This window comes from Schizophyllum commune, assembly GCF_000143185.2.
Source record: "Schizophyllum commune H4-8 unplaced genomic scaffold SCHCOscaffold_5, whole genome shotgun sequence".
Classification (NCBI taxonomy): Eukaryota; Fungi; Basidiomycota; class Agaricomycetes; order Agaricales; family Schizophyllaceae; genus Schizophyllum; species Schizophyllum commune.
In genome coordinates, this window is record NW_026089542.1 from 1202751 (window position 1) to 1225184 (window position 22434).

Here is a 22434-nt window from a genome sequence, read left to right on the forward strand (position 1 = left end):
TGCCCAGGTGTGAACGAGTGCATTTTATAGGGGCGGGGGCGACGCACGGACCAGGGCGCGTTTGTGTGGTCGTGTATGGAGTTGTGGGTCCATTGACTGGCGGAGGACTGGGCACACAGGTACTTGGTCTTGGGGCGCGTTGTCCAGATGAACGTACTGCATTGCAGTACCTCTATACAGGATAATGCGGTAGGATACAGGTCTACGATCTATGGAGCATCTAGCAGTCTACTCTACGCCTCTACTCGTCCTCAACCTCCCCAATGTTCAGCCCCTTCACGCCCTTCAGGCCCATCTTCCCCACCGTCTGCCTCCTCAGCGTCGGCAACTGCGGGCTCGGCCACCCCAAGCCCTCATACACAAACACCGCCGCGCGATCCACCAACCCCTGCGGCGTCCACCGCATCTTACCCACATACTGCTTGTAAAAGCCCATCCACGCGCGGTACGCCTTCCCCTTGTGGCCCTTCGGCACCTTCGCTATGGCGGGGCGCAGGACCTCGCGCGTCTGCTGCAGCTGCGCGTCCGCGGGCGGCGGGGCGGGCGCGATGGGCAGCTCGGCGATCTCGCGGTTGGAAAGGAAGAATTTCTCAGCGGGGTCGAGGATGATGACGCCGCGGCCGGAGGTGCCAGCACGCGCGGTGCGGCCGAGGCGGTGGATGTAGTCCTGGGGCGTGCCCGGGACGCCGATTTGGAGGACGAGGGAGACGCTGGGAGGGGTTAGCTGACCTCTCAAAACGGTTATATAGGGAGAACGTACTTGGGAAAGTCCATTCCGCGCGCTGTCACGTCGGACGACACCATGATCCCCGTCTTCGTGTTCTTGAAGGCGTCGGCGGTCCTCGTACGCGTCGATTGCGACAGCCTGCTGTGCATCGGCCAGACTTGGGGGAGGCCAGCGACTTCTTGGAGCGCTGCGGCAGCCCAGGCAGTCTGGTTCGCTGTTGGGAAGAACATCATGACCTTCGCGAGACCTTGCATGTTCTTGATCTCTTCGAAGAGGATGGAGAGCGCGACAGGGAGCGAGTCCTCAAAGCGGACCTCGACGACATTTTGGGGAACTGGAAACGGGCTCAGTGTCACAAACGATACAATCTTATGAACTAAGCGTACCATGCTTGTGAGTGTTCTGCTCGTTCTCCGGGATAGTCGAGATCAGCTTGTACTTCGAGCTCAGCGTCGCCTTGATGATCTGCGAGACGTTGACAGGTGAGCAAATGCCGCCCTCCCGTAAATCGCAGCCCATACCTGCTTCACACTATTATCCATAGTCGCACTATAGAACAGCGTCTGCCTCGGCTGAATCGCCGGATCCGGCAAATACGACCGAATCGAGTCCAGTTGCGGCTTGAACCCCGCGTCCAACATCCGATCCGCCTCGTCGTACACGACGAACTGCAGCTTCCGGAACTTCGGGCCCGCGCGGTTGTTCTGCAGGTGGTCGTTGAGCCGGCCAGGCGTGGCGACGATGATGTCGCAGCGGTCGCGGAGGATGCGGTTTGCTTCGGTGTTCATGCTGGGTGGCGTGAGGAAGACTGAGTGGTGGATGTGGAGGGAATGCGTACTTTGTGCCTCCGATGGCGGTACCGACGCGGAAGGGGGAGCCTTTGAGGAGAGGGATGCACTCGTTCTGGATCTGATACCATCTTTTCAGCAATGGGTTTCCTCACTACATCCGCGAGGCATACCTGGATAGCAAGGTCGCGGGTCGGGGTGACAATTAGGGCCGCAAACGTGTCCCCGGGTAGTGCGCTCTCTTGTTGGCGCAATTTCTCCACGATGGGGATCAAGAAAGCCAGAGTTTTACCTGAGATATTGATAAATGTTGTCAGCGATAGAACGAGGCACAGAAAAATCATACGTACCCGTCCCGGTCTTGGCCTGGACGACAAGGTCGTGCCCTTCCAACGAGTGCTTCAAGATGGTCTAAGTATCAACGGCAGGAAACACGAGGCAACAGCATACCTGGATTGTGGCGGCTATGCGGGCGATTAGGATATGAGAGGGCGTTCAACGACGAAGGAGCTCACCCTGTACAGGGCTCATGAACCTAGCAGCGCCTTGTCAGTTTTCCTCCCAACGCTAAGCAAAATGGCGGACGACGCACTCATGTCTAATCGCGGCTTTGGTAGCTGCCGAAATTGGTGCATCTGCAAACCTGGTGTCCGTGACATGCGCCGTAAATGGCACGGTCGTGGGCCCAGTGTGGCCAGTGTGGCGAGCCCCTTCGTGATGCGGCGGTGCTCTATGCGGAGGTCCTTGGTGAGGAGGGCCTTGATGAGGAGGCGCTCCGTTCGGCGGCGCATCCTCACGCGGCGGCCTCGGTCCTCCACGTCCACGACCGCGCCCACCACGACCCCTTCCACGACCCCCGCGTCCGCCGCCTGGGGTGCCATTAATTTGTCCTTGACCTTCAGGTCCTGCGTTTCTTGTAGGAGGCATGGCAGAGTGAGGAGCTCGTTCTAGATTCTATGGGTATCCGTGAGAGACACTCCGTTTGGGCGTCCGGGGATGATGGTAGTGAGGAAGGAGGAATATAGCGATTTCCGCGCGATCGCGATCGCGCTTGTACAGGCGCGCGCCGCGCGTCGCGCGCGTGTGGACACGCGTACGTAATCTGAGCATCTCGTCCCCGACGACGACAAGCTTCCGCAAATGCTCAGAGCAGGAGTGCTCAGGCGCGACTTCGAATCCGGGCCACACGGTGTTGGGGATCAGGGACAGATGAATGATCTTAGCTGACTCGGAATCGAAGGTTTCCCTGGCGAGCAGTCACTCATCAAGCCCTTTCAGGCGCCTCCCATGCCACTCGTCCGGAGATTCATAATGCAGCTCTGGACAAACACACTCGCTTTTCGGTGTTTCAGAGGGCTCATCTTTCGACGGCCGTCTGTTTAAAGGCAGCCGACCCTCAAAGGATCCGTTCATGAATGCATGAAGAGGCGAGTGCCACTGATGCGCCATCAAACCGTGACCTTCATAACCGGCGCGCTCCAGCGCTCAGACCCGCCATCGTCTCTCCTTCAGTGCAGTCATTACACTCTCCTCCCGCTAAGGTCCTCGCTTGTTCCTTCAGACGCGACGACGGTTTCTTGTGCGACTTGGACCGAGAAGTCCTATCATCCCTTCAGCCGGTGCACTGTGGACATGTGCGACCATCCTCAATCGAAGAGGCTCTCAATTAGCCGGGCAGCCTGCGCGGATATGAGAAGCCTCCTCATAGCACTGGAACGTCTCGCTCGCGATCCCGAATGCAACTCTAGCAAAACGCACCTGGCCGAAGCTCAGACCATCCTTCGTCGAGGACAAGCGCTGCGACTACTACGCGAGGACTTCCAGCCGTCTGACTTCTCCTCTCTGGTCAAGGGCATGCGAGGCTGGTACGCACAAACGATCGGGGACATGCTCCTATGCTACGCTATCTGGTTCAGTGTATCGACTTCCAAGAAGTACGCCGCTCTAGCTGAATACGCACCCGCGTCATTCTCCGACGTTTTCCGGTGGCTCGAGCTAGTCCATCCAAGGAATAACTGTCTCCACCAAGGGTACCCTGACCGGAGTGACGTCTGCTTTCCCCTATCGCAGTTCTTCGTTTTCACTGATGATCTCATGCGCGGGATGTATCCATACCTAGTCGACCATCCCCACAGCCTGCGCCTTATCCTTGACCTGTGGCTGAACCAGAGCAGATACATTCGTGTCACTGCGTTCCAGGCTGCGGGGATGATGTGTAACTTCGCAAACGCTTCGCTGCAGCTTTTCGAGGAGATGTCCAAGGCCGAGGGCGGACAAGACTACTTCGTGGGCGAGATGCTACGCCTTTTCAAGGGACACAGCCGGCGTCGGGTCCTGCGCGCTATCTGCGAGAACGTGTCTTTTCTCCGAAAACTCAAGCCTAAAGAGGATGTCTTTAAGGCTTGGGGAAATCAGTTAGGACTAGCCAGAACGATCGTAGGAACACCGCATTTCAGCGGCATCGTGGCGCCTAAGGTCTTCGTTGACATGTTGATCTCCGCTGCGATTTACGCGACGCAATTCCCCACAGAGAGACGCATGCAGCATACTGCAAACGAAGCTCTGCGGATGCTCGACACGCTTTGCTGGCAGTCCCCGCATACTGTGAACCTGTCTCGCGCGATCAAAGCGGGCGTATTCTCATTGCTTGTCGACTATGCGAAGATGCGGCGCCTCACCGGCAGCGAGGCCTCTGCCGATAACGACTTCGTAGTGAAGCTGGCATCGACGCTCACGCAGGCGACGATAGTCAGGGCATTCCACGCGCGCCACAACGATTTGCTGTCTCCCGAGTCTCCCGATGCGTTTGTCGAAGAGAAGTTCAGGAGCGTGCTCCGCGCTTACAGGACCCTCTGGCCACAGTTTGCTCTCTTACAGCAGTCAAAAGACTGGAAGCAGAGTATACCTTGCTCCCTTTCCACGGTACGGCCTCTCCTTCAACGAGGAAATACGTGACTGATACCTCCATTAGCATCCCCCGCATTTCTCTTCTAACCTTCGATTCTGCCGCTGCGGACAGCGCGCGTACTGTTCGGAGGGATGTCAGCGCGAGGACTGGCAAGAATACGGCCATCATCGAAGATGCGACTGGCGCCAATTTCCCTCGGATCGCGATGGTACGTGCTGAGGCTCGATAAATACACCATGCGTGTTGTTGACTGGTCCACGATCAGGCATTACCGACCCCAAGAACGTCCTCTTTCGCTTGTGGCTTGCGAAGCGTGTGATAGAGCGGAACAGTGTCGCCATTGCCATGGTAATCAACGCGAGCTGGAGAGAAGCTGAGAAACAGTGAGTCCTACTTGCGCGAGCAAACGCATGATGACGATTGTACTCACAATTTCTCCAGGATATACTCGTCCGATCCTTTCGAGCTACCCCATCCGTTCATCGTGGTAGACCTGACGGACGTCCCGCCCGATCATCGCGCCGCGGACGACTTCGCCTTCCGCTGTGAAGTTAGGGCCGTGGTGGTGGACAAGCTGCCCGAGCTCGTCCACGCTTACGACGACTTTCATGATCCGTACGACATCCACTATGATACCTGCGATGCCGAGCACGACGCTGGCGATGCCCCACACGACTCTGGCGAGGCCCGCCATGACTCTGCCGATGCCCACGACGCCCACCAGGACATCAACGATGCCCACCAGGAGCCGAGCCAGCCAGACGCGGCCGACGCCTCTCCGATTTCCTTTGTCTGCATGCCGCCTTCAGCGCTGACGCGCGTGAAGTTCCGCGTCGGAGACCACGCCCTGGAGCGTTTCGTGCCGTACATGTTCGATTGGGCGTCTTGTCTGGTGGAGACGACGAAGATGCAGGGTTGCCGAGTAGTGCTGTCGGAGCCTTGCGACGCATCTGACTGGACCTATTGAACGCGCTATAGAATGTATTAATGCTGCTATAAGTATCATGATTCTGCTTGGATGACCAAGCACGACGCTCAAATCTGCTGAAAGGTAAGAGAGCAACACCATCGCAAGTGAAGTGCGTGTTGCGTTATGATTCGGAGAATGAGCCACGCTTCTTACGCAGAACCGTCGCACATAAGATGCATCAAGAGGATGTTATTCAGACGCAGCGTTCATTACCCAGCCTTCGCCCTCTTCCGCGAGTGCTTGTCCCACTTCGCCTTCTTCTCCTTTGCCTGGTCCTTAGTCTCCAAATCCTCGTCCCGCACAACATCCACCCCGCGCACTTCCCCCAACCGCAGCATCGTCGCCACGCTCTTCGCAATCGGCGGCGCATAATCCAAATGCCACCCGAGTCCTCCAACCACGTAGTCAAGCCCCTCCTCGACAAGTCGCGTGCGAGACCAGCGTAGGTGGTGGGTTTGCGAAGCGTAGTAGCTCAGCCAGGCCCGGTAGGCGTCTGCCTTGACATCCGCGGGGATCTTGGAAAACGTTGCGGCTACCGCGTCGGACAGGAATTGTAGCCGGTCAGCAGAGATGGAAGGTGCCTTTTCGAGAGGAAGACGTCGTATCTGTGGGAGGGAAAGGAAGTACTGTTCGGAGGGGTCCAGGATGATGACGCCCCTACCAGAGGCGCCAGCACGAGCAGTACGCCCCAGGCGATGGATATATTGGTCCGCGTCGTTTGGTACGCCGACCTGTAGCACCAATGTGACGCTGAAAGAGGTCACTCATCAGCGCGTAAGAACTTTGCGCCTGACGAAACGTACCCAGGAAAATCCATCCCTCTCGCAGTTACATCGGACGACACGAGGATGGCGGTCTCAGCCTTCTTGAACGCTTCCGCCACGTAGTTGCGCTTCTGCATGGTCATCCTTCCGTGAATGTCGTACACCTCAGGAAGCCCTTTGATACGCTTGAGGACCGCCGTCGCCCAGTCTACCTGCCGGGTTGTAGGCAGGAATACGATGGCTTTTGAGGTTGACTTCTTCTCCGAGCCTACGATCGCATGCTCCTTGATGTCGTCTTGGAGCACTGAGATAGCGACCGGGAAGGAGTCTACGAAGGATGCGACATGGTACGACTGAGGCACTGTGCAGAGGTGAGACTGAGATTCGTAACATGTCGTAGGGCGTTCAGTACTTACCATGCTCGTGAGTCCCAGCCTCGTCTTCACTGAAGGTCTTGATAAACTCAAACGAAGGCTGTAGGTGCTTCGACGCGACCTGCACGTTCAGGTGAGCATGATTCTCCGCAAGTTGTGGCACCGAATACATTCCGTACCTGCTTGACCTCGTCGTCAATGGTCGCGCTATACATCAACGTCTGCCTTGCAACATCCTCATGCCTCGGCAGAAGCTCGACAATCGCATCTAGCTCCCGCTTGAAGCCTTCTTCGAGAAGGCGGTCCACTTCGTCATATACAAGCGTGGAGACGCTTGCTAACCGTGCAGAAACATCAGGACTTGAGAGGTGGTCCAGCAGTCTGCCAGGTGTAGCGACGAGGATGTCGCCGCCTCGCAGTAGCTGCCTCCGTTCCTCCTTGATGCTGAGCTCAGTCGTCATTACGGGCACCATACCAGACGAAAGAGACATGAACATACTCAGTTCCACCTACTGCACGTCTGACGGAATATTCTGATCCCTCTAACAAGCGACGCGCCTGTGCTTCGATCTGTGGTGGAAACTCAGTGAGCTGTGCCGTCTTCAAAATTACTGTACGCACCTGCAAGGCAAGATCACGTGTAGGTGCAATGATTAGGGCGGCTACACCTTCGCCTGGTGGCTTCCCTTGCAACTTCTCGATTGAGGGGACCAAGTATGCAAGGGTCTTCCCTGCACAAACAGGCATTTAGGTATCTCGACTGCCAACGCAATTAGCTTTGCCCTACCGGTGCCAGTCTTCGCCTGTACAAGCAGGTCTTTGTTCTGTAGGGCTGGCTTGCCAGATAGTAAGTTAATCGCTCATCTTTGGGGGGAAGTGACCTACTCCTAGGCTAGCAGCTACGAGCAAAATATCAGCAAACACGTTATTCGCGAAACGCACTGAGCTGACCTTGCACCTCCGTCATATGACTAGAAGGTGGTGAGCTCGTCCCCGACGCTCTTTATATAGATCCCCCATTCTGCCTTACCTATGAGGTATATTTGCCTTCAAGTTAGGCGAGAGTGGTGCGTCTGCAAAACGCTGCGTGCTCAGAAGTTTGCCGGCGCGGTCATGTTGGATACCCAGAGCACTGGAGAACGTGCGAAAGGTTGTCCATGAGGGAGAAGGTTTTCGAGTACGTAGAAAAGAAGAAGAGAGTCTAGTGAGGCATAGCATCAGGTAGTTTGGGAGGAGGGAACCAGAGGACGAACTCGGCAATTTGCGGAGGGTGACTTCGTTTTGTGACGCGTGATTTTTACTTCAACTTCAACTTCAGGTCGAGTTCGAGTCGACTCAGGCGACCAGCCTTGCAGTGCGACTTTATAGGGCTCGAAGCTTGAGTCTGAAGGCGCCAATACAGACGCGACGCATGACAGGCCGTATTCCCAGGCCGAGAACTGTCAGATGCCTGCCACGAAGCGGGCACTTTAAGTATAGTCGAGTCAATGTGGCATTCATGGAAGCCGTCAACAGATCTATGGTAACGTAGCAATGTCTCGTAACGTAGGATGTGGAGGACGGCATAGACCGTGAGTATACAAGCAGGCGCTGAAACCAGGCTTACAGGGGATAGAAGGACAACAGGACGTGTATACGAGCAGACAACAATATTCGTCACAGGCTTGGGCTCGAAAACCCAGGGTATCAGTACAAAGAGAGGACGGGTCGACAGAGTGAAAGTTCATGGGAAGCGGCGGCGAAGAGGCGCATCAGGTAGAATGGGCTTCTTACAGGAAAGCCAGGCTTACGCCAACAGCGCTGAGGAAGCCAGCAAGCTTCGAAGCGCTGCCGACGGTGAGGCCGAGCACACCGTTGCTGCCTGTCTCGCTCGACGTGTGAGCCGTGGCCGACCGGGTGGCAGAGCGCGACGACGAGGACGAGGAAGAATCGGAGTCTGAATCGGAGCCGTTAAGGCGCTCCGCGTTGCGCTTGAAGATAGATACATGTGAGCTGCTGTGAATGGCGTCTGAGCAAGTCGCTGAACTCACAATGAACGCCTCCAGGTTCTCGTAATCGCTGTCGTTGACGTTGATACCACCGACACCGCCCTCACCGCAGGTGTTGTAGTCGTAGAACCAGAGCGTCTGGTTCTCAATCTGCGGGGTGATGGGCACGGACAGCTGCGTGATAGCGGTGAAGTTGCCCGCGTCCCGGAAGCCAGAGTCGAACCCGTTGATGGTCGAGTTGGCGAGATTGGCGGGAATGCAGGGCGAGGCGAACAGGCTCTGCGTCACTGCAGATATAATGAGCGATTGTGGGAGGGTACCTCGAAGGAACTCTTGCCAGTGTGATTTCCTTGTGTGACTGCGAGTGTAGGTCAGCAGTGTAGCGGGCTGACGTCTAGTAAAGGACGTACAGTTGAAGAAAACGATGTCGTTCAACTGCGCAGTGACCTGTTGCGGCTGGAAGACCGCGGACGCGTTGTCCGACGTGTTCCCGCCGACCTGAATCCAAATATCCCTTGCCGCAGCGAGCGACGCGAGTCCAGAGAGAGCCTGCGAACTTGCGATCAGTGGGGGGAACAAGTGAGTACACGCAAGACTCACAACGACGCTGAGCGCGGAGACCATGTTGGCTATCAGGGCTTAAGGGCGGGAAGACGGTGGTGGTGAAAACCAAGAAGGGGCGTGGACGAGAGCGCGGGTTTGTTGCGGTTTCCTCGTGTTGCAGAAGACAACGTAAAACTTCCTTCCCCGCGCTCTGTCCGCGCCATTTTCCCGCGTCTCCCGACATGCTGATCAGGAACGGGCGGGCGAGGATAAGATAGTGATGAAGGACTGATGTCATTTGCAGCCGATAGGTGATTTTCAGAACAATTGTGACTGTCACCATCAGGCTGGAAGTTCAGCATATCACTTGGTCCTCATACACCTTGCTGTAGATGCTTAAGACACAACGGAGACGATGCCAGAGGCATACTGTCGGTGCGAGGCCAACGAAGGGGTGGTGGGTCCCCGGTAGAAAGCAAATCCACGATACCCCCGCTGTCAGCAGAAAATATTCGATCATCCACGACCGTAAAGTCGCGATTAGTCGCAGTACAGAGCTGTTCGAAAGTATTTCCTGGTATGAATATGCAGCTGTGCCCGACTGCTGCTCAGTGTCCACGGCGGTGTCTGGAAAGGAAGAGTATACCTTGAGTGTTGCTAGATAGCGATCCCTCCGAGCGAAAGTGTAGCTGACAGACATAAGGATTGCTTGAACGCCAATGACCGATCGTCGTACCGCGCTATGGGGGCCGAGGAGGGAGCACCTACGGCGATGATTGGTCAGGGAACGGTCACGAGCAACAGCAAAGTTATACGCGGTGAGGCAGTCGAAGAACCTCATCGTACAACCTCAGAGGGAAAGCACGTGCAGGGAGGCCAAATTCCCCCAGTTAACGAGAGATAGAGCGGATGAAGGGCTAATTGAGCACAGCACCTGTCATGCGAGCCTACATGTGGTGCTCGTACTGCAGCATTGACATTCTTCCAATATGCAGACGAATCGATGGTTGCAAAGCATAGAGCTCCTGGCAAAGCTTGGCATGCATGGCATAGATTTCGATTGCGCATGAGATGATACAGGGCGATACCAAAGCTCGTGGGTGCATAGGAGGGGGACGGAGCATAGCGAAGGGACATCGGAGCGACACGCTTAGTGCGCGCGACGGCTCTCCTGGATGATCGTGCCGAGCTCCTCGAGCTTGCGCTTGGAGCGCAAGAGCGTGCCCAGACGCTTCTTCGTGAGCTTGCGCGCCTTCTTGTCCTGGACACGTTGTCAGACGGAGATGGTGGGGGAAAGCTGCGCGACGCACCTTGGAGTTCCTCAACAACTCCATCACTCGCCTCTCGTACGGCGAGAACCCAGCAACCTCACGGATGACCGAGCGAACGAACTGTAGGTCACTGATCAGTTAGGTTCCGCACTTCTTCTGACTGTAACGCACCTTGTTCTTCTCCGAGAGGCGGCCCTTCATGTGCGAAGGCTTGGCCTTCTTTTCAACTGAAGATCGGTTAGCGCATCGCGCTGCTTATTGTGTATGCATTCACATACTGGGCGTGGTGGGGTGGCCGCGCTGGCCCGGAAGACCATATCGGAGGTCTACGAGCAGCACCTCGTTAGCATCGTCCTCCATCGCAGCATAATAACGTTCCACGCACTGGAGCGGACCATTTTCTCGGAGCTTTGACGAGATCGTTTGCTTGACGGCGACGGGCACAATTTCCCTGCGCGCCAGCCGTACGGCCGAATCGGGAAATAATTCACGTGCGCTGTGGCTGAAAAGACGAACTGCAAGCGCGTGACTCAAGTTCGGCAAACTCCGATCTCATTGTTTGTGGGTCCAACCACCCTATATCACCTATTGACGACTGTCCGTCCCGTCAAGATATATCTACTATCTACCGTGAATGTACTATAGTGAAGCGTGCTTACGGATATAATGATAATATGCGATGTTACAGACAAAAATTCAACCCTGTGCTGTGCCTACCCACATATGCCGCCGAGGGGTCGTCCACTGTCGTACAACGCGTACTTTTCCCTGAGAAGACGAAGGGGTAGGAGGAAGTACGCGAGCCAAGTCGGCGAATTGTGAAGTGTGCGATGGCGCTCGTGACGACCCAGTGGAAGTCGGCGACGTGCGCGCAGACCGAGACAACGCAGACAAAGGCGGCTCCGTCGGCGGTGGTGTGTCCAGGTATGGGTCTGCTGCCCGCTGCTGTTGGTATCCCTTCGAAGAATGCGGTGCCCCCGTAGCCTCTTCTTCCTCTTCCTCCTCGTCATCGTCTTCCTCACCCTCGCCATCCTGAACAGGCAAACATCAGAGACCGTCTAAGCAAAAGCCTGGCAACGCACATACGGGGTCAAAATCCTCCATCGGTCGGTCGCCCTCCTCGTCGTGCTCATCGTCGTAGCCATCGTCCCCATCGTCGATCCACTTGCCCCGCCAGTCGACCAAGTCGAGCTCTGCCGGGTCCTCGGGCCGCAGCCGCAGCCACTGCATCCGCGGCCCGTTCTTGGCCCGTTCGCTGACCTTGAAGCCGTAGATGCGGGGAACGTAGACGTAGCCCTCTGGCCGCTTTTGTCCGCCGTACTGGTTCGGGTTGACGAATGGAGAGCCCCTCGCGCCACCGCCACTGCCTTCGAGCGCCTTCGAAGAGTTCGGATTCGTGATAGGAGCCTTCCAGAATGGTGCGGGCGCGAGCTCCCGGTAGCTCTGGAAGAAGAGGTGTGCGAAGGTGGTGCCAAAGTATGCGCCTGCATGGGAAGGGATCATGAGAATATCACTAGCGCGCGGATGTAGTCAACGCACCATCAACACCCTGGTAACGGCTGCTTGGCGGGGTGTAGATATCGTTGCAGTTCGGGCAGAACAGTTTGACAGTGTCCACGCCTGGTATGTCAGAGCGTCCGCACGGAACGACGTTGTAGCCGACGCAATAGACGCGAGGGCATGAGCCGAAGACACCCGACTCATACTTGTCCAACTGGTAGGGTGGGTCAGGAGCGATCCCTGCGATGGCGCGCTATAGACGTACCATGGCCTCGAGTCCCATCCTCGTCAGTATGTACCGCTGGTGACACAGCCCATACAACATCTCAGCAGAGCTTTCCACGATGGAGACATCCGGTATCTTGGAGGAATCCTCGTCTGCGAGTTCTAGTTAGCGATCACTTCCTTCGCGGGCGGTCTGCACGGCGCACCTGGCTCTACATCAAGCACCATCTCCATAGCCTCCTTCCAGAACGGCACGACCGAGTTCAGCCCCGTCAGGTTGAAATCGTCCTCGATGAAGTCCTCCTTGACTTCACAGAAGTATTCATGGCCGGGCAACGAGCAAAACCAGCTGATCCATGTCAACGTGCTGGACGGCGTCGAGGATGCTACACAGGGTGAAGATCAGGCGTCAGTGTCAGGCTTATCGCGCACAGGGACGCAGGGTCGCGCGTACAGTAGCCTTCCTGCTCGATCACCTCCTCCATATTTTCGTCGCCCTCGCCGACTCCGGAGACGATCTCCTCTTCCACGTCTTGTTGGGGCGCGTCCATGGCCATCGACGGGCGGGACATGGCACGGTTGAGGGGGTCTGCGGCCAGCACAGGCTGACCAGCGAAGTGTTCAGAAACAAGATGCGGACTTTGAATGTACGCAGCCTCGTGCCGCTGACAGTCCCCATCAGGACGCCGAAGTTCAACCATTTGCCTCGATGGTATCGGCAGCGCGTCTACTTTGGCTACGGCAGTACTAGCGCACTTCTAATAGGTACATACGGTCGTCTTACTGATCCCTGCGTGCCAGTAGGACGGCCCGAGAACGACCAACAGCAGTAATTGCGCCGCCACCCAGCTCACAAGCACATACCGTAGGGCATGTCGCATTCGCAGGCCTAGAACCTCCACTGCGAATGTGCTGACCGTAGTCAGACATCCGCAGAACCCATCGTCCAATCCCTGCAATATCGCGCAGCTTGTAGGCGACACAGAGCCATCCCGAATGCCCTGAATAACATGGAAGGTTCCCAGCAGCGTCGTACCCACCATATTTGCAGTGAATGTCCCTAGCGGGAAGGACGGGCTCCTGGGGTTAAGTGTGATAGACAGAAGGTAGCGAGTGAGCGTCCCGGGGAAGGCGAAGAGGAGCGCGGCGGTGGCTTGATGTCGGATGGAAGTTGGGAGGGTGAAGAACGGCGCCAAGGTTACTGCGTACATGACCACGCAAAGTGCATCTATCGTGTACCGTACGACCATGGTCGGTGGCCCTGGGGTGGGTATAAGGTGCTTGATGTTGGCGGCGACGTGTCGGCCAAACATGGCGGATCCCAGCGATAGGGTAAGTGTGAAGACGGTCTTGCATAGGCCGTCCATGAACTAGGCATGGAGTTCAGTAAGGGCAAAATGAAGTCGATGAGATTCGTACATCGTAGAAGCCGCCTCTATGGTGATCCTGTGCGTTCGTCCAGGAATCGAAGACGTCCGTTTGCCAACTCGAGAAGGTGGTCAACGAGCCACAGAATCCTGTAAGTTGCGCGACTTCAGCATAAATCGTCATACGGTGTGCATCTCGTGCTCTCACCCGTTGTGATTCCGGTGTAGAGGGGACCATAGCTAGACGAAATATTGTTAAGTGCGCGCCAGATGGGATAGGACTACGGACTCACAAGTTGCCGAGAGGTTCCTTCAAGCCTAGCGCCGTCCCCATAATAAAGCATCCCAACGCCTGCACGTACGCGAGAGGGAAGATGCTCTCCCCGTCATATTTCGCGATGGCTAGCAATCCTAGACGCCCGAGCACGCCGAGGATAGATCCAGGGATCAGGAGGCAGATGACATGAACAGAGTAAGGGCCGTAGATCTTTGCTGGCGGAAGGTGCTCTTGCTCGCTGGGCGGACGGTCTATGGAACCAACCGACTGATCGTCTTCGGAGGCCTGCTCGCTATGATCGGCACGTTCTGCGACGCCGCCGTTCTGTCGTTCCTGGTCTTTCTCCTCTGCGGCGTTCTCTGCATCCCGCTCGAGCTCAGCGGAGACGCCCATGGGCGGACGTGACTCTGGTCAGAGCAGGGTGATCATCGTGCACGGCGGCGGCTAGACAGCGCTAAACTTGGAAGGTTTTGTCGAGAACGCGTCCAAGAATAACTCCCCTCTTCCGGTCCGCGAGTGCCGCGAGGCGCGCGTCGAGCGAGGTCAAGCACTTGACACTTGTGTCGACCGCCATCATTCAGGGGATGCTCACTTGGCTTTATACCCTCATCGCTGCCTTGGGTGCGTACGCGACGATGAGCATGTTCTTCAGGAAGAAGTGGGATCCCAAGGGCTTGGTGCGTGACCGCTCCCCCGCGATGCATATCTGCCAATGAGCTTGTAGCACTGCTACGTGACCGGCGGCTCGCAGGGCCTGGGACTTGAGACGGCCAGAATTCTTGTACAGAAGGGCGCCGACGTGACTATCGTCGCTCGCGGTGTTGACAACCTCAAGGAGGCCGCTGCTGAGTTGGAGGTACGCGATACTCTTCCCCTGCTCACACGAATGCTGACCGTCTCGCAATCTCCAGAAATCGAAGCAACGTCCCGAGCAAAAGATCCACTGGCTCTCACACTCCCTTACTTCCGCCAAAGAGTCAGAACAGGCTCTCGATGAGGCTGCTGCATTATATGGAGGGCGCTGCCCCGACGCGCTCTTCCTGTGTGCCGGCGCGTCCGCCCCACGCTTCTTTATAGAGGAGACAGAAGAGACGCTACGCCAGTCCATGGACAACGCGTACTGGATTCAGGCATGGACCGCACATGTATGTATCCTCTATTCCCCCCATATCATCAGCTTACATTAAGTAGGCCGGCGTGAAGCGTATGGTGCGAGAGAAAGTCAAGGGGAAGATTGTCCTTGTGTCCTCTATCCTCGGTTACTTTGGCATGGTCGGCTACACTAGCTATGCACCCGGCAAACACGCTCTCCGAGGTGGGCAGGCAGTTTATCTGCCCTCGCTTGCGTACTCACCGAATACTTTGCAGGCCTTGCGGAAGTCCTTCGCTCAGAGTTCGTGCTCTACGACATCGCGATACATATTTTCTTCCCCGGAACCATTCTCTCACCGGGGTATGAGCGCGAGAACGTCACGAAGCCCGCTATAACGAAGAAGCTTGAGGAGACGGATGATGGCCTGTCGCCGGAGGCCTGCGCAAAAGGTCTCATACAGGGTAAGCTTCCTTCCTCACCGATTTCACCTCAACATCTCAGTAATACACTCGCTGCCTTCTGCCCTCCCTGTCATTTGACTAACTTCGGTTTTCTAGGCGTGGAAGCTGGACACTTCCACATAACATGCGACCTGCTCTCCAACATCTTTCGCGCTTCTACGCGAGGGAACACCCCGCAGAACAACTTCATCTTGGACCGTGTATATAGCTTCTTTGGATTTGTGAGTATCTCGCATCATCCACAAAATGCCCGTTAACGCGCAAATGTAGGTTGGCTTGCCTATTTGGCGGTGGACGGTCGACCGCGAAGTACGCGCACACAAGCCGGAACACATGCAATACGTAGCGGAGCATCTGGGCGACGGCGCGAGTTCGTCGACATCCAAGTGATGCCTCCCGTCTCGGCGCGACGTGTAGACCTAGTGTACTCTTTGCCTAATCCCAGCCACTACCGGAGTTTGCGCGTGGCTTCTGCCGCCCATCCTAACTTCTTGACGGAAGCAACAGGCACTCGACGCATACAATGATTGGAAGGATGGAAGGATTCAGACAACAAAGGGATCGTATACAGGTAATCGGAGTACAGGAAGTATGTCTGAGCGTCGCGAAGCTCAACCCGCTTGGAAGAGAGCAGGGCCAAGCATTATAAACGCCAATTCCATCGTGGTCCTCTCCATTAGGAAAGCCAGTATGGCGGCGTTGATACTGGCTGCCTTGGTTTGAGGACCGTGATTGTAAGATGAAGAAAGGCATGAGCAGCGTGAAGTTTTTATATGAGCGCTTTACTTGAGGGTAGGTTCCGGTGAGTGCCGAGTACGCATGCATGGTTCGTTGTCACGGTCGGTCGTCCAGCTCGTCCGTGTCCTTGCTTGTCTCTCTCGGTCGTTGACGAATGGACAACGTCTCTTAAGCAATGCGCAAGGCTATTACTCTGCTCACCGCGTGAAGGACCTGCTCGGATGCCGACTCTCCTGCATGAAGCCATCGCGGCGTTCCCACTTCCGAACAGTCTTCCTGGCATGTCGCCTTGAACTACCACTCGCCGAATGAATGCCCGACGCATGCTTGATCAGTCCTCGAAGATTTCCTGGCCCGAGTGGAAAGAATGAACCTCGTAACACTCTTCCGGTCTTCTGCTGCTCCGCTCTCTTCTCAATCAATCCTCACACGCCTAATGAATCGGACGGGACGGGATGAGGCGGCCTCCGTAAACACCAACAGGCTCCTGGGCCGGCCCGTCGCTGATTATCATCTCCCGACGGTGTAAGGAAAAGGCTGCTCGGGGTAGTAGACGATGTCTACAAAAGGTCTCAGACGCGAGGGTCTCCCTATCTGGCTCTTGCAATTGACCATCTTCTCTGCACATCGTGACACAGATGAGCGCAATCCCGGACGCGTACTACTACACCTTTGGTGTCTACGAGCCTCTTCTTACTTTTCTGGGCTTTGCCGGAGTGCTCGTAGACCCTAAAGCAGTGAGTCCCCTATACCTTGCTGCTTCCCCACATCTGAAATTGGCCTGGTTAATATAGGCTCACGACTCGCAAGCGACTGACCATGCGCATGGTGGACCACTTCCTCGAGCCACGCTCGTCACCATGATTCAGCTTGGACACGCCTGCGCGCTCTTGGGTCTCCTCAACGCCTGCATCCTACGCGCCCTGCGTACCCATCTCGGACATATCCCTGCGCTACAAGAACGCATTGCGGCCGCCCTCCTCACACCCCTTCTCATCGGAGATGTAGTGCACACAGCACTGACTCTTTGGGCGCTTGGCGAAGCGCGGTGGAACTTCGCCGCCTGGAGTCCCACAACCTGGTGTACCGTCGTCTTGGGCTTTACCCTGCTAGTCCCCCGTGCAGCATGGGTAGCAGGCGTCGGACGATACGTAGACACTCGAGACGGGGCGTACAGGAAGATGGCGGACGTGCAGACAGGTTCCCCTTCAGACAAAGCAGTCGAATCGACCCATGCATAGATCTAAAATCACCCGGGCATATAATTGTACATTCTGCTCACTATAATCAGTAGTACACGACGAGGAATACAATAACAGGTCGCAATCCGGGCGAGGGTAAATAATGGGCGAGACGGGTATGAGAAGGATATCTAGTACGGAGAGTTCACGACAGACGAATAGCTAGTGACACCTGGCGGTGCGAGAGACTGTCGCGTAGGTCGCTTCAGGTTCTTCTTGTTGGTCTGGACGAGGTTGTTCGACAGAGCAACGATCTAGAAGGACATATGAGAACTAAGAATATGGGAAGAGGTAGTGCACGTACAATCTCCTTGTCATCGCCGAACCGGAAGTTGTCCTGCACGACGAAGTCCTCGAACTTCTTGATTTCGTAGTTGTTGAGCTGCCCCTTCTTGACCTTCTTGAAGTCCCATGCTACGACGAACTGCCCAGTGGACGTGACAATCGCATTCTCCTCCTGTCCCTCGCCGACGTTGAACCTGCAAAGATCGTCAGCGAAAGCAAGACAATGATTTCCAGAGCACATACTTCGCAGGGCTGAAGCTGACGTCCTGGTTCATGTACGCGACATGCTCTGGACGCAGCTGCAGTCGACGCGGTATAGGCTTCGCGTTCGCCGGGAAGCTCCTGTCGAAGCCCAGCTGCCCAGCGTATCGCCCTTCGCCAATGAGCGTGTCAATGAGCAGCAAATACGTCTTCGTCGTCGCAACGATCCACCGCCCATCCGCCGTCACGTCGATACCGATGATCGGGTCACCCAACGGCGGCAGCGCCGTCTTCGCGTTCTTCCCGATCGTGTCGAACAAGCGGATGTCGCCCTTCTCGCTGGCGACGGCGAGCTTGCCCGAGCCGGTGGTCGTGACGCCAGAGAACTTGTTCTTGCTGACGTACTGCTTGAACTGCGAGTCGACGAGCTTGTTACCGGATACACGAGGGTCGACGCGGAAGAGGGCATTGTGGGAGGCGCCGACGAAGGTGGACTCGTGTGTCGCACCGGCGAACTTGTTGTCCGGGGCGATGTGGCCAACCTGGATGTCGTCGTGCACCTTCCATTCGTCGACGATCTGGCCGCGCTCGACGTCCATGCTGTAGAGCTTGTTGGGCTCGGTTGGGTTGGAGATGATGATCTGAGCGTCCTGGTTGTGCAACATGATCTAGACAGACCTTGTCAGCGTGGTGATGCTAATGAGGACACAAAGCTCAAATCACCTGCTTCGGCTTGAAGTCGGCACCCTTGGGAGTCTTGACGGCGCTCGTATGTCTGTACTTAATGTTGCGACCGTCTTGCGACTCGACGAAGATACCGATGTTCTTTCCTCTGACAATGAACGCCTTGTCGCCCTTGTAGCCGACAGTGAGCTGCTCGTTGCGGTCCTTGCCAGCCATCGATGGTCGGGACTCGTCATCATCTTCATCATCCTCGGTCTCCTCCTCGTCGCTGGACTCTGTATCGCGCATGAGACCCAATTCAATGCAGCACATCACCGATGACATACCTTCATCAGGGTCCAGCACTGCGCCAACCTCCTCCTCGTCCTCTTCGTCATCCTGCACATCCACCATCTCGACGTCGTCGTTGGAATGCAAGACATATTGCTGCTCGTCGACCTGCAAGTCTGTCAGCCTCGACTTAGTAGAATGTACAGTATGCACTGGCCTTCATCTTCTCCCATGGCGCCTGATACACGGTCTCCCAAAGCGCCTTCATAAAGACCTCCTGGAAAGTAGCAAACGCCTCCTCGGTCGGGAACCTGAACAGCCAACTAGTCGCCTTCCCATGCTCTGGTATATTGTTCCAGGTCAAGGAGGACATCTTGGGTGACCATCGCTGGTTCATCTCCGTCTTAATCAGATGCTGCAACAACAAGCGCCCATTGACTTCCGCGGCCAGATAGAAGACGTAGATCCCGCTCTTGGGTTGGAGTATGCGCGCGGTCACGATGCCCTGATTCTCGAACTCCTCTTTGTCCCAATCCCAGTGGTAGAGCTCAGCCTCTGTCGTGACGAGCTCGATCATATCGTTTAAGACGGCGGAAGAGGTCTCCGGCTCAGGTGCCTTGCCCTTCGGTGCAGGTGGCGATGCCTTCGGCTCGTCGACGTTGAGGGATTGCATAGCAGACTCGAGCTCTGCAGTCACAGCAGCAGGTGCAGGCGCGGAGGCAGCCACTTTGCTCGTAGACGGCGACGTGGCCACCTTCTTCTTCGACGCTGCCTTCTTCTGCTTCTTCTGCGTCTGCGGAGGCCTTAAGGAGGTAAGTCTGACGTCACAAGGCGATACTGTCCTAGCATGGCACTCACCCGCGAATGAACTCCTCGAGCGCGGAGTCGGCGACGTTGTCGGCGCTCTTGCGGTATTTGCGCTCGTACATGGCGCGGTACATGCAGGTCTCAAAGAATGCCCGGGTGGGCTCGTTGCAGCCCGGGGCGGTGAACTCGAAGAACTCATCTGGATCGCCTTGAAGATCGCGCCACACGAAGGTAGGGTCGCCTTCGTTCTCGGAGGTGTAGAAGTCGAGCTCCTCGCCAATCAGAAAGACACGCTCTTCATCGGCTGTGACAAAAGGAGAGAGGATTAGCTTCATGGACATATGGCAGGGACGATCACGCACTTTCATCTTCGTCCTCGAGTAGCTCTTCGTCACCCTCTTCGTATACACGAGTTACTACAAGCTGAAAGTTGTGTTCCACTGAGGGCACACGACGAATGGTGGCGATAGCCTCATTGTAACTGTGCATGCAATGATGAACGGCAAGTTATGAGGATTTAGTGGAGCGGACGTACATGCACTCTCTTGACGTTCGTATTTGCTGGTCTGGACGAAGGAGGTAGAGTTGTCCGCTCGAGATCTTGACGACCTCTTCTGCGTTCGGGTCTTCTGAAAAGAACATGAGTTCTGACTGCTACAGTGCCCGATGGCTGTCACGTACGCCAGACTTTGCCAATCACTATTCCAAGGATCGTTCAGATGTTGATTGTGGCCTGAGGATTCATTGGACTCACAGGAGCGGAAGATGTTCATCGCGCAGAGTTGGGGAGGCTAGCCACTATCGCAAGCGATGACCGGCGCTGATGGGGAGAAGAATGAGTGCGATCCAAGCTCGTCGCGGTGTGACTTCGACACGTGATGCTGTCTTGAAGAATGCAGTCACACCACGCGCCCTGATCCTGGTCTGCCTGCGCCACGATCCGAGCCGTACCTGGCCCGAGACGATTGGCCGCTGGCGCATTCACTTGTCTGTACTTCCTGCAATGTCGAATAATCCCTTCGCCAGCGGGCGCTCCACCCCGGCGAGAGCGCAGGTGAGCGACCAAGTGTACTTCTGAGCGGCATTCTGACGATTACCAGTCTGCCAATCCCGCATCGCCCACCCAGAGCACATTCTCGGAAACCAGCGGTATCAATCTACAGCCTGCCACAAGTACGCCGCGATCGGTCTTCCGGGGTACGGCCAGCACCTTCGCAACACCCAGCAGCAGCGTGCGCATCCGCGCGGACCCCAGCATCGCGACCTGCTTTGATCCATCCGACAAGGAGCTCTACGCATTGTGGGCCCCGAGGGCATGACGTTGACAGACTATCTCGTAGGCGCCCAAGTTGCGACCGTTGTTGACATGTGCGGAACCAGAATATAAAACCTTCCTCTTCGGGACGCGCGGGATCGATCCATCAGCGGGGAGTTAGCCGCCCGCTGGGCAGGGGCTTGAGACGCGCGGAGCACGGGCTGCCATGGAGTCCAGCAATCGGCTCCCATCCTTGCCCTCCTACGCCCATCATGCCCACACTATCTTCTTTGCCAGTTCGTCTATTGTATACGTTAGGCGCGGTCGTGCTTCTTGCTTCGCGTGCAGAAGCAGCGCGCGCGTTGGACATACCCTGCCCAGATCCCTTCACCGATCCCAAGAATGACATCTGCAATCCTCTGCGGTACATACCCACTACGGCCTTAACGGCGGTATCCTTCAGTGCGTTGCAGGCCATCACTCTTTCTACACAACACTCACTCGAGCTCAGGCCTCATCCTCGCCGTCGGTATTACTCAGACGCTGTGGACATGGAGATACGGTGCAAAGTGGATGATGGCAATGACCATAGGCTGCTACAGTGCGTCGAGATTCCTTGTTCTAATCAACACGAATTCATGATCGGTAGCCTTCGCCGTTGGCCTTGCCCTCCGCTTCGGCCTCCATGATGACCCGCAGTCAACAGGCATCGTGCGTAGACTCAGGAAATGACGCGCCTTTGTCACCCTGACACCTCCCCAGTACATCGCTTTTTACCTTTTGACTGTGCTATCGGTTCGTTGCCTCATACAATCCCTCGAGGACTTCATCCTGACACCTGTTCCTCAGCCATGCGCGTTCATCGCTGCCGACTATGTGTTGCTCGGACGTATCGCCAGAGCTCTCGGTTGCGGACAGTACCTTGCCATCTCCCCACGACGCATCACCACTGTATTCGTCACCTCCGACATCACGACTTTCCTCATCCAGGCCGCGGGAGGTGGTCTATCGACTTCTGGCAAGAAGAATCCCGAGCTATCCTTGACGGGCTCCCGAGTGTGTTTACCCTTTATCCTCTGGATCGCGAGCTTATGATAATGCAGATCTTCCTGGCTGGCTTGGCCTTGCAATTGGCTTCGTTCGCCGTCTTCACGTTCATCTACTTGCTGTTCCTCTACCGGGTCTACAAGCACAAACCGTCAGCTTGGAGCCAGGACAAGGGAATGCCGTGGTACAAGAACTGGCTCTCGCTTGCCGGGGCGCTGTCGCTCAGCTGTGTTGGTATTCTGGTGCGTCACAGGCCCATACACTTACGCTATCGTTTAATCAGCGCGTAGATCCGTTCTGTCTACCGTACCATTGAACTCTCTGAGGGTTTCAACGGCCCGCTCGCTACGAACGAAGCCTTGTTCTACGGCTTGGACACGTTGCCTCTTTTCATCGCCATCGCCGTCTACATCCCGTTCTGGCCTGGGCGGTACCGCTTGGACGATGCCGCGGCAGCGAAGGAGCTTGCGGAGACGACGATAGTCGGCAACGAGAACAAGACATCGCAGGAAGGAGTCAGTCATTAGAAGGACATGTCCCGGTAGGGGATATTGGGTAGATATTTGGGTATGTGTACTGGCCGTTACTATACAGGCCAAGGAAGATATTTCTATACAGCTATATACGTTCCTTACTGTAATACCCGCATA

General features: G+C 56.2%; 14 protein-coding genes across 14 annotated transcripts; 5 read left to right on the forward strand and 9 right to left on the reverse strand.

The window, feature by feature from the left end:
* Positions 1-135: 135 nt before the first annotated feature.
* SCHCODRAFT_02622006 (DEAD-domain-containing protein) lies at positions 136-2524 on the reverse strand. Its single transcript, XM_050345091.1, has 10 exons — positions 2108-2524; positions 2031-2050; positions 1966-1979; positions 1866-1914; positions 1689-1807; positions 1566-1636; positions 1249-1516; positions 1114-1192; positions 761-1061; positions 136-710 (listed from the first exon to the last, which is right to left on the reverse strand). The coding sequence occupies exons 2-10, from the start codon at positions 2044-2046 to the stop codon at positions 242-244; spliced, it is 1386 nt and encodes a 461-aa protein (XP_050200477.1). The 5' UTR covers positions 2047-2050; positions 2108-2524; the 3' UTR covers positions 136-241.
* Positions 2525-3204: 680 nt separating this feature from the next.
* On the forward strand, positions 3205-5390 carry SCHCODRAFT_01207856 (uncharacterized protein; the record flags this gene model as incomplete). The annotated part of the gene is made up of 4 exons (XM_003036511.2): positions 3205-4437; positions 4487-4631; positions 4689-4806; positions 4865-5390. 4 exons carry the CDS (start codon positions 3205-3207, stop codon positions 5388-5390), a joined length of 2022 nt encoding a protein of 673 aa, XP_003036557.1.
* A 212-nt stretch (positions 5391-5602) lies between these two features.
* Positions 5603-7498, reverse strand: SCHCODRAFT_01165803 (DEAD-domain-containing protein; the record flags this gene model as incomplete). The annotated part of the gene is made up of 8 exons (XM_003037876.2): positions 5603-6143; positions 6197-6518; positions 6574-6652; positions 6711-6968; positions 7021-7101; positions 7153-7262; positions 7319-7363; positions 7474-7498. The coding sequence occupies 8 exons, from the start codon at positions 7496-7498 to the stop codon at positions 5603-5605; spliced, it is 1461 nt and encodes a 486-aa protein (XP_003037922.2).
* Positions 7499-8005: 507 nt separating this feature from the next.
* On the reverse strand, positions 8006-9221 carry SCHCODRAFT_02622012 (Le.flp1-like protein). Its single transcript, XM_003037877.2, has 5 exons — positions 9120-9221; positions 8930-9068; positions 8857-8877; positions 8562-8806; positions 8006-8501 (listed from the first exon to the last, which is right to left on the reverse strand). Exons 1-5 carry the CDS (start codon positions 9141-9143, stop codon positions 8301-8303), a joined length of 630 nt encoding a protein of 209 aa, XP_003037923.1. The 5' UTR covers positions 9144-9221; the 3' UTR covers positions 8006-8300.
* Positions 9222-9557: 336 nt separating this feature from the next.
* Positions 9558-10606, reverse strand: SCHCODRAFT_01221780 (uncharacterized protein; the record flags this gene model as incomplete). Its single annotated transcript, XM_050341279.1, has 4 exons — positions 10505-10606; positions 10373-10453; positions 9997-10323; positions 9558-9826 (listed from the first exon to the last, which is right to left on the reverse strand). Coding segments are annotated over exons 3-4 (472 nt in total), but the record flags the coding sequence as incomplete, so codon positions are not given.
* SCHCODRAFT_02622017 (60S ribosomal protein L36) lies at positions 9966-10777 on the reverse strand. Its single transcript, XM_003037878.2, has 5 exons — positions 10719-10777; positions 10612-10659; positions 10505-10560; positions 10373-10453; positions 9966-10323 (listed from the first exon to the last, which is right to left on the reverse strand). The coding sequence occupies exons 1-5, from the start codon at positions 10729-10731 to the stop codon at positions 10213-10215; spliced, it is 309 nt and encodes a 102-aa protein (XP_003037924.2). The 5' UTR covers positions 10732-10777; the 3' UTR covers positions 9966-10212.
* Positions 10778-10870: 93 nt separating this feature from the next.
* Positions 10871-12697, reverse strand: SCHCODRAFT_02622021 (uncharacterized protein). The gene is made up of 6 exons (XM_050345092.1): positions 12513-12697; positions 12265-12444; positions 12099-12211; positions 11873-12047; positions 11420-11817; positions 10871-11365 (listed from the first exon to the last, which is right to left on the reverse strand). The coding sequence occupies exons 1-6, from the start codon at positions 12628-12630 to the stop codon at positions 11030-11032; spliced, it is 1320 nt and encodes a 439-aa protein (XP_050200479.1). The 5' UTR covers positions 12631-12697; the 3' UTR covers positions 10871-11029.
* Positions 12698-12752: 55 nt separating this feature from the next.
* SCHCODRAFT_02622024 (uncharacterized protein) lies at positions 12753-14150 on the reverse strand. Its single transcript, XM_003037880.2, has 4 exons — positions 13719-14150; positions 13634-13665; positions 13478-13575; positions 12753-13428 (listed from the first exon to the last, which is right to left on the reverse strand). Exons 1-4 carry the CDS (start codon positions 14093-14095, stop codon positions 12817-12819), a joined length of 1119 nt encoding a protein of 372 aa, XP_003037926.1. The 5' UTR covers positions 14096-14150; the 3' UTR covers positions 12753-12816.
* Positions 14151-14197: 47 nt separating this feature from the next.
* SCHCODRAFT_02255003 (uncharacterized protein) lies at positions 14198-15049 on the reverse strand. The gene has a single exon (XM_050342206.1). It carries the CDS (start codon positions 14808-14810, stop codon positions 14301-14303), a length of 510 nt encoding a protein of 169 aa, XP_050200480.1. The 5' UTR covers positions 14811-15049; the 3' UTR covers positions 14198-14300.
* Positions 14425-15836, forward strand: SCHCODRAFT_02255031 (uncharacterized protein). Its single transcript, XM_003036512.2, has 6 exons — positions 14425-14558; positions 14614-14847; positions 14894-15017; positions 15071-15256; positions 15353-15477; positions 15527-15836. Exons 2-6 carry the CDS (start codon positions 14809-14811, stop codon positions 15644-15646), a joined length of 594 nt encoding a protein of 197 aa, XP_003036558.1. The 5' UTR covers positions 14425-14558; positions 14614-14808; the 3' UTR covers positions 15647-15836.
* Positions 15837-16135: 299 nt separating this feature from the next.
* Positions 16136-17573, forward strand: SCHCODRAFT_02622026 (uncharacterized protein). The gene is made up of 3 exons (XM_003036513.3): positions 16136-16731; positions 16789-17489; positions 17540-17573. The coding sequence occupies exons 1-2, from the start codon at positions 16633-16635 to the stop codon at positions 17233-17235; spliced, it is 546 nt and encodes a 181-aa protein (XP_003036559.1). The 5' UTR covers positions 16136-16632; the 3' UTR covers positions 17236-17489; positions 17540-17573.
* Positions 17367-20255, reverse strand: SCHCODRAFT_01165810 (VID27-domain-containing protein; the record flags this gene model as incomplete). The annotated part of the gene is made up of 11 exons (XM_003037881.2): positions 17367-17489; positions 17540-17714; positions 17764-18389; positions 18445-18680; positions 18732-18843; positions 18893-19478; positions 19534-19786; positions 19845-19963; positions 20018-20111; positions 20164-20181; positions 20237-20255. The coding sequence occupies 11 exons, from the start codon at positions 20253-20255 to the stop codon at positions 17367-17369; spliced, it is 2361 nt and encodes a 786-aa protein (XP_003037927.1).
* Positions 20256-20387: 132 nt separating this feature from the next.
* SCHCODRAFT_01140889 (uncharacterized protein) lies at positions 20388-20882 on the forward strand. Its single transcript, XM_003036514.2, has 2 exons — positions 20388-20536; positions 20583-20882. Exons 1-2 carry the CDS (start codon positions 20486-20488, stop codon positions 20799-20801), a joined length of 270 nt encoding a protein of 89 aa, XP_003036560.2. The 5' UTR covers positions 20388-20485; the 3' UTR covers positions 20802-20882.
* A 127-nt stretch (positions 20883-21009) lies between these two features.
* SCHCODRAFT_02499927 (RTA1-domain-containing protein) lies at positions 21010-22311 on the forward strand (the record flags this gene model as incomplete). The annotated part of the gene is made up of 7 exons (XM_003036515.2): positions 21010-21199; positions 21249-21338; positions 21387-21448; positions 21500-21532; positions 21587-21793; positions 21841-22026; positions 22075-22311. The coding sequence occupies 7 exons, from the start codon at positions 21010-21012 to the stop codon at positions 22309-22311; spliced, it is 1005 nt and encodes a 334-aa protein (XP_003036561.2).
* Between the last annotated feature and the right edge of the window lie 123 nt (positions 22312-22434).

Excerpts from the sequence above, each read along its gene's own strand:
- SCHCODRAFT_02622024 (XM_003037880.2), bottom strand. The coding sequence starts at position 14,095 with ATGGGCGTCTCCGCTGAGCTCGAGCGGGATGCAGAGAACGCCGCAGAG. Across the intron at positions 13,576-13,633 it reads CTACACCGGAATCACAACGG|GATTCTGTGGCTCGTTGACC; the intron begins GTGAGAGCACGA and ends CGCAACTTACAG. Across the intron at positions 13,429-13,477 it reads ATAGAGGCGGCTTCTACGAT|TTCATGGACGGCCTATGCAA; the intron begins GTACGAATCTCA and ends CTCCATGCCTAG.
- SCHCODRAFT_02255031 (XM_003036512.2), top strand. The coding sequence starts at position 14,809 with ATGGACAACGCGTACTGGATTCAGGCATGGACCGCACAT. Across the intron at positions 14,848-14,893 it reads TTCAGGCATGGACCGCACAT|GCCGGCGTGAAGCGTATGGT; the intron begins GTATGTATCCTC and ends TACATTAAGTAG. Across the intron at positions 15,018-15,070 it reads CGGCAAACACGCTCTCCGAG|GCCTTGCGGAAGTCCTTCGC; the intron begins GTGGGCAGGCAG and ends AATACTTTGCAG.
- SCHCODRAFT_02622012 (XM_003037877.2), bottom strand. The coding sequence starts at position 9,143 with ATGGTCTCCGCGCTCAGCGTCGTT. Across the intron at positions 9,069-9,119 it reads TCTCCGCGCTCAGCGTCGTT|GCTCTCTCTGGACTCGCGTC; the intron begins GTGAGTCTTGCG and ends GCAAGTTCGCAG. Across the intron at positions 8,807-8,856 it reads CACACAAGGAAATCACACTG|TGACGCAGAGCCTGTTCGCC; the intron begins GCAAGAGTTCCT and ends TTATATCTGCAG.
- SCHCODRAFT_02622021 (XM_050345092.1), bottom strand. The coding sequence starts at position 12,630 with ATGTCCCGCCCGTCGATGGCCATGGACGCGCCCCAACAAGACGTGGAA. Across the intron at positions 12,445-12,512 it reads GATCGAGCAGGAAGGCTACT|CATCCTCGACGCCGTCCAGC; the intron begins GTACGCGCGACC and ends CACCCTGTGTAG. Across the intron at positions 12,048-12,098 it reads GGATGGGACTCGAGGCCATG|TTGGACAAGTATGAGTCGGG; the intron begins GTACGTCTATAG and ends CCACCCTACCAG.
- SCHCODRAFT_02622026 (XM_003036513.3), top strand. The coding sequence starts at position 16,633 with ATGAGCGCAATCCCGGACGCGTACTACTACACCTTTGGTGTCTACGAG. Across the intron at positions 16,732-16,788 it reads TGCTCGTAGACCCTAAAGCA|GCTCACGACTCGCAAGCGAC; the intron begins GTGAGTCCCCTA and ends TGGTTAATATAG.
- SCHCODRAFT_02622006 (XM_050345091.1), bottom strand. Across the intron at positions 1,517-1,565 it reads ACCGCCATCGGAGGCACAAA|CATGAACACCGAAGCAAACC; the intron begins GTACGCATTCCC and ends CACGCCACCCAG. Across the intron at positions 1,193-1,248 it reads TGGATAATAGTGTGAAGCAG|ATCATCAAGGCGACGCTGAG; the intron begins GTATGGGCTGCG and ends AACGTCTCGCAG.
- SCHCODRAFT_02255003 (XM_050342206.1), bottom strand. The coding sequence starts at position 14,810 with ATGGACTGGCGTAGCGTCTCTTCTGTCTCCTCTATAAAGAAGCGTGGG.
- SCHCODRAFT_02622017 (XM_003037878.2), bottom strand. Across the intron at positions 10,561-10,611 it reads CGGCCACCCCACCACGCCCA|TTGAAAAGAAGGCCAAGCCT; the intron begins GTATGTGAATGC and ends ACCGATCTTCAG. Across the intron at positions 10,324-10,372 it reads AGTTGTTGAGGAACTCCAAG|GACAAGAAGGCGCGCAAGCT; the intron begins GTGCGTCGCGCA and ends CAACGTGTCCAG.
- SCHCODRAFT_01140889 (XM_003036514.2), top strand. The coding sequence starts at position 20,486 with ATGTCGAATAATCCCTTCGCCAGCGGGCGCTCCACCCCGGCGAGAGCG. Across the intron at positions 20,537-20,582 it reads CCACCCCGGCGAGAGCGCAG|TCTGCCAATCCCGCATCGCC; the intron begins GTGAGCGACCAA and ends GACGATTACCAG.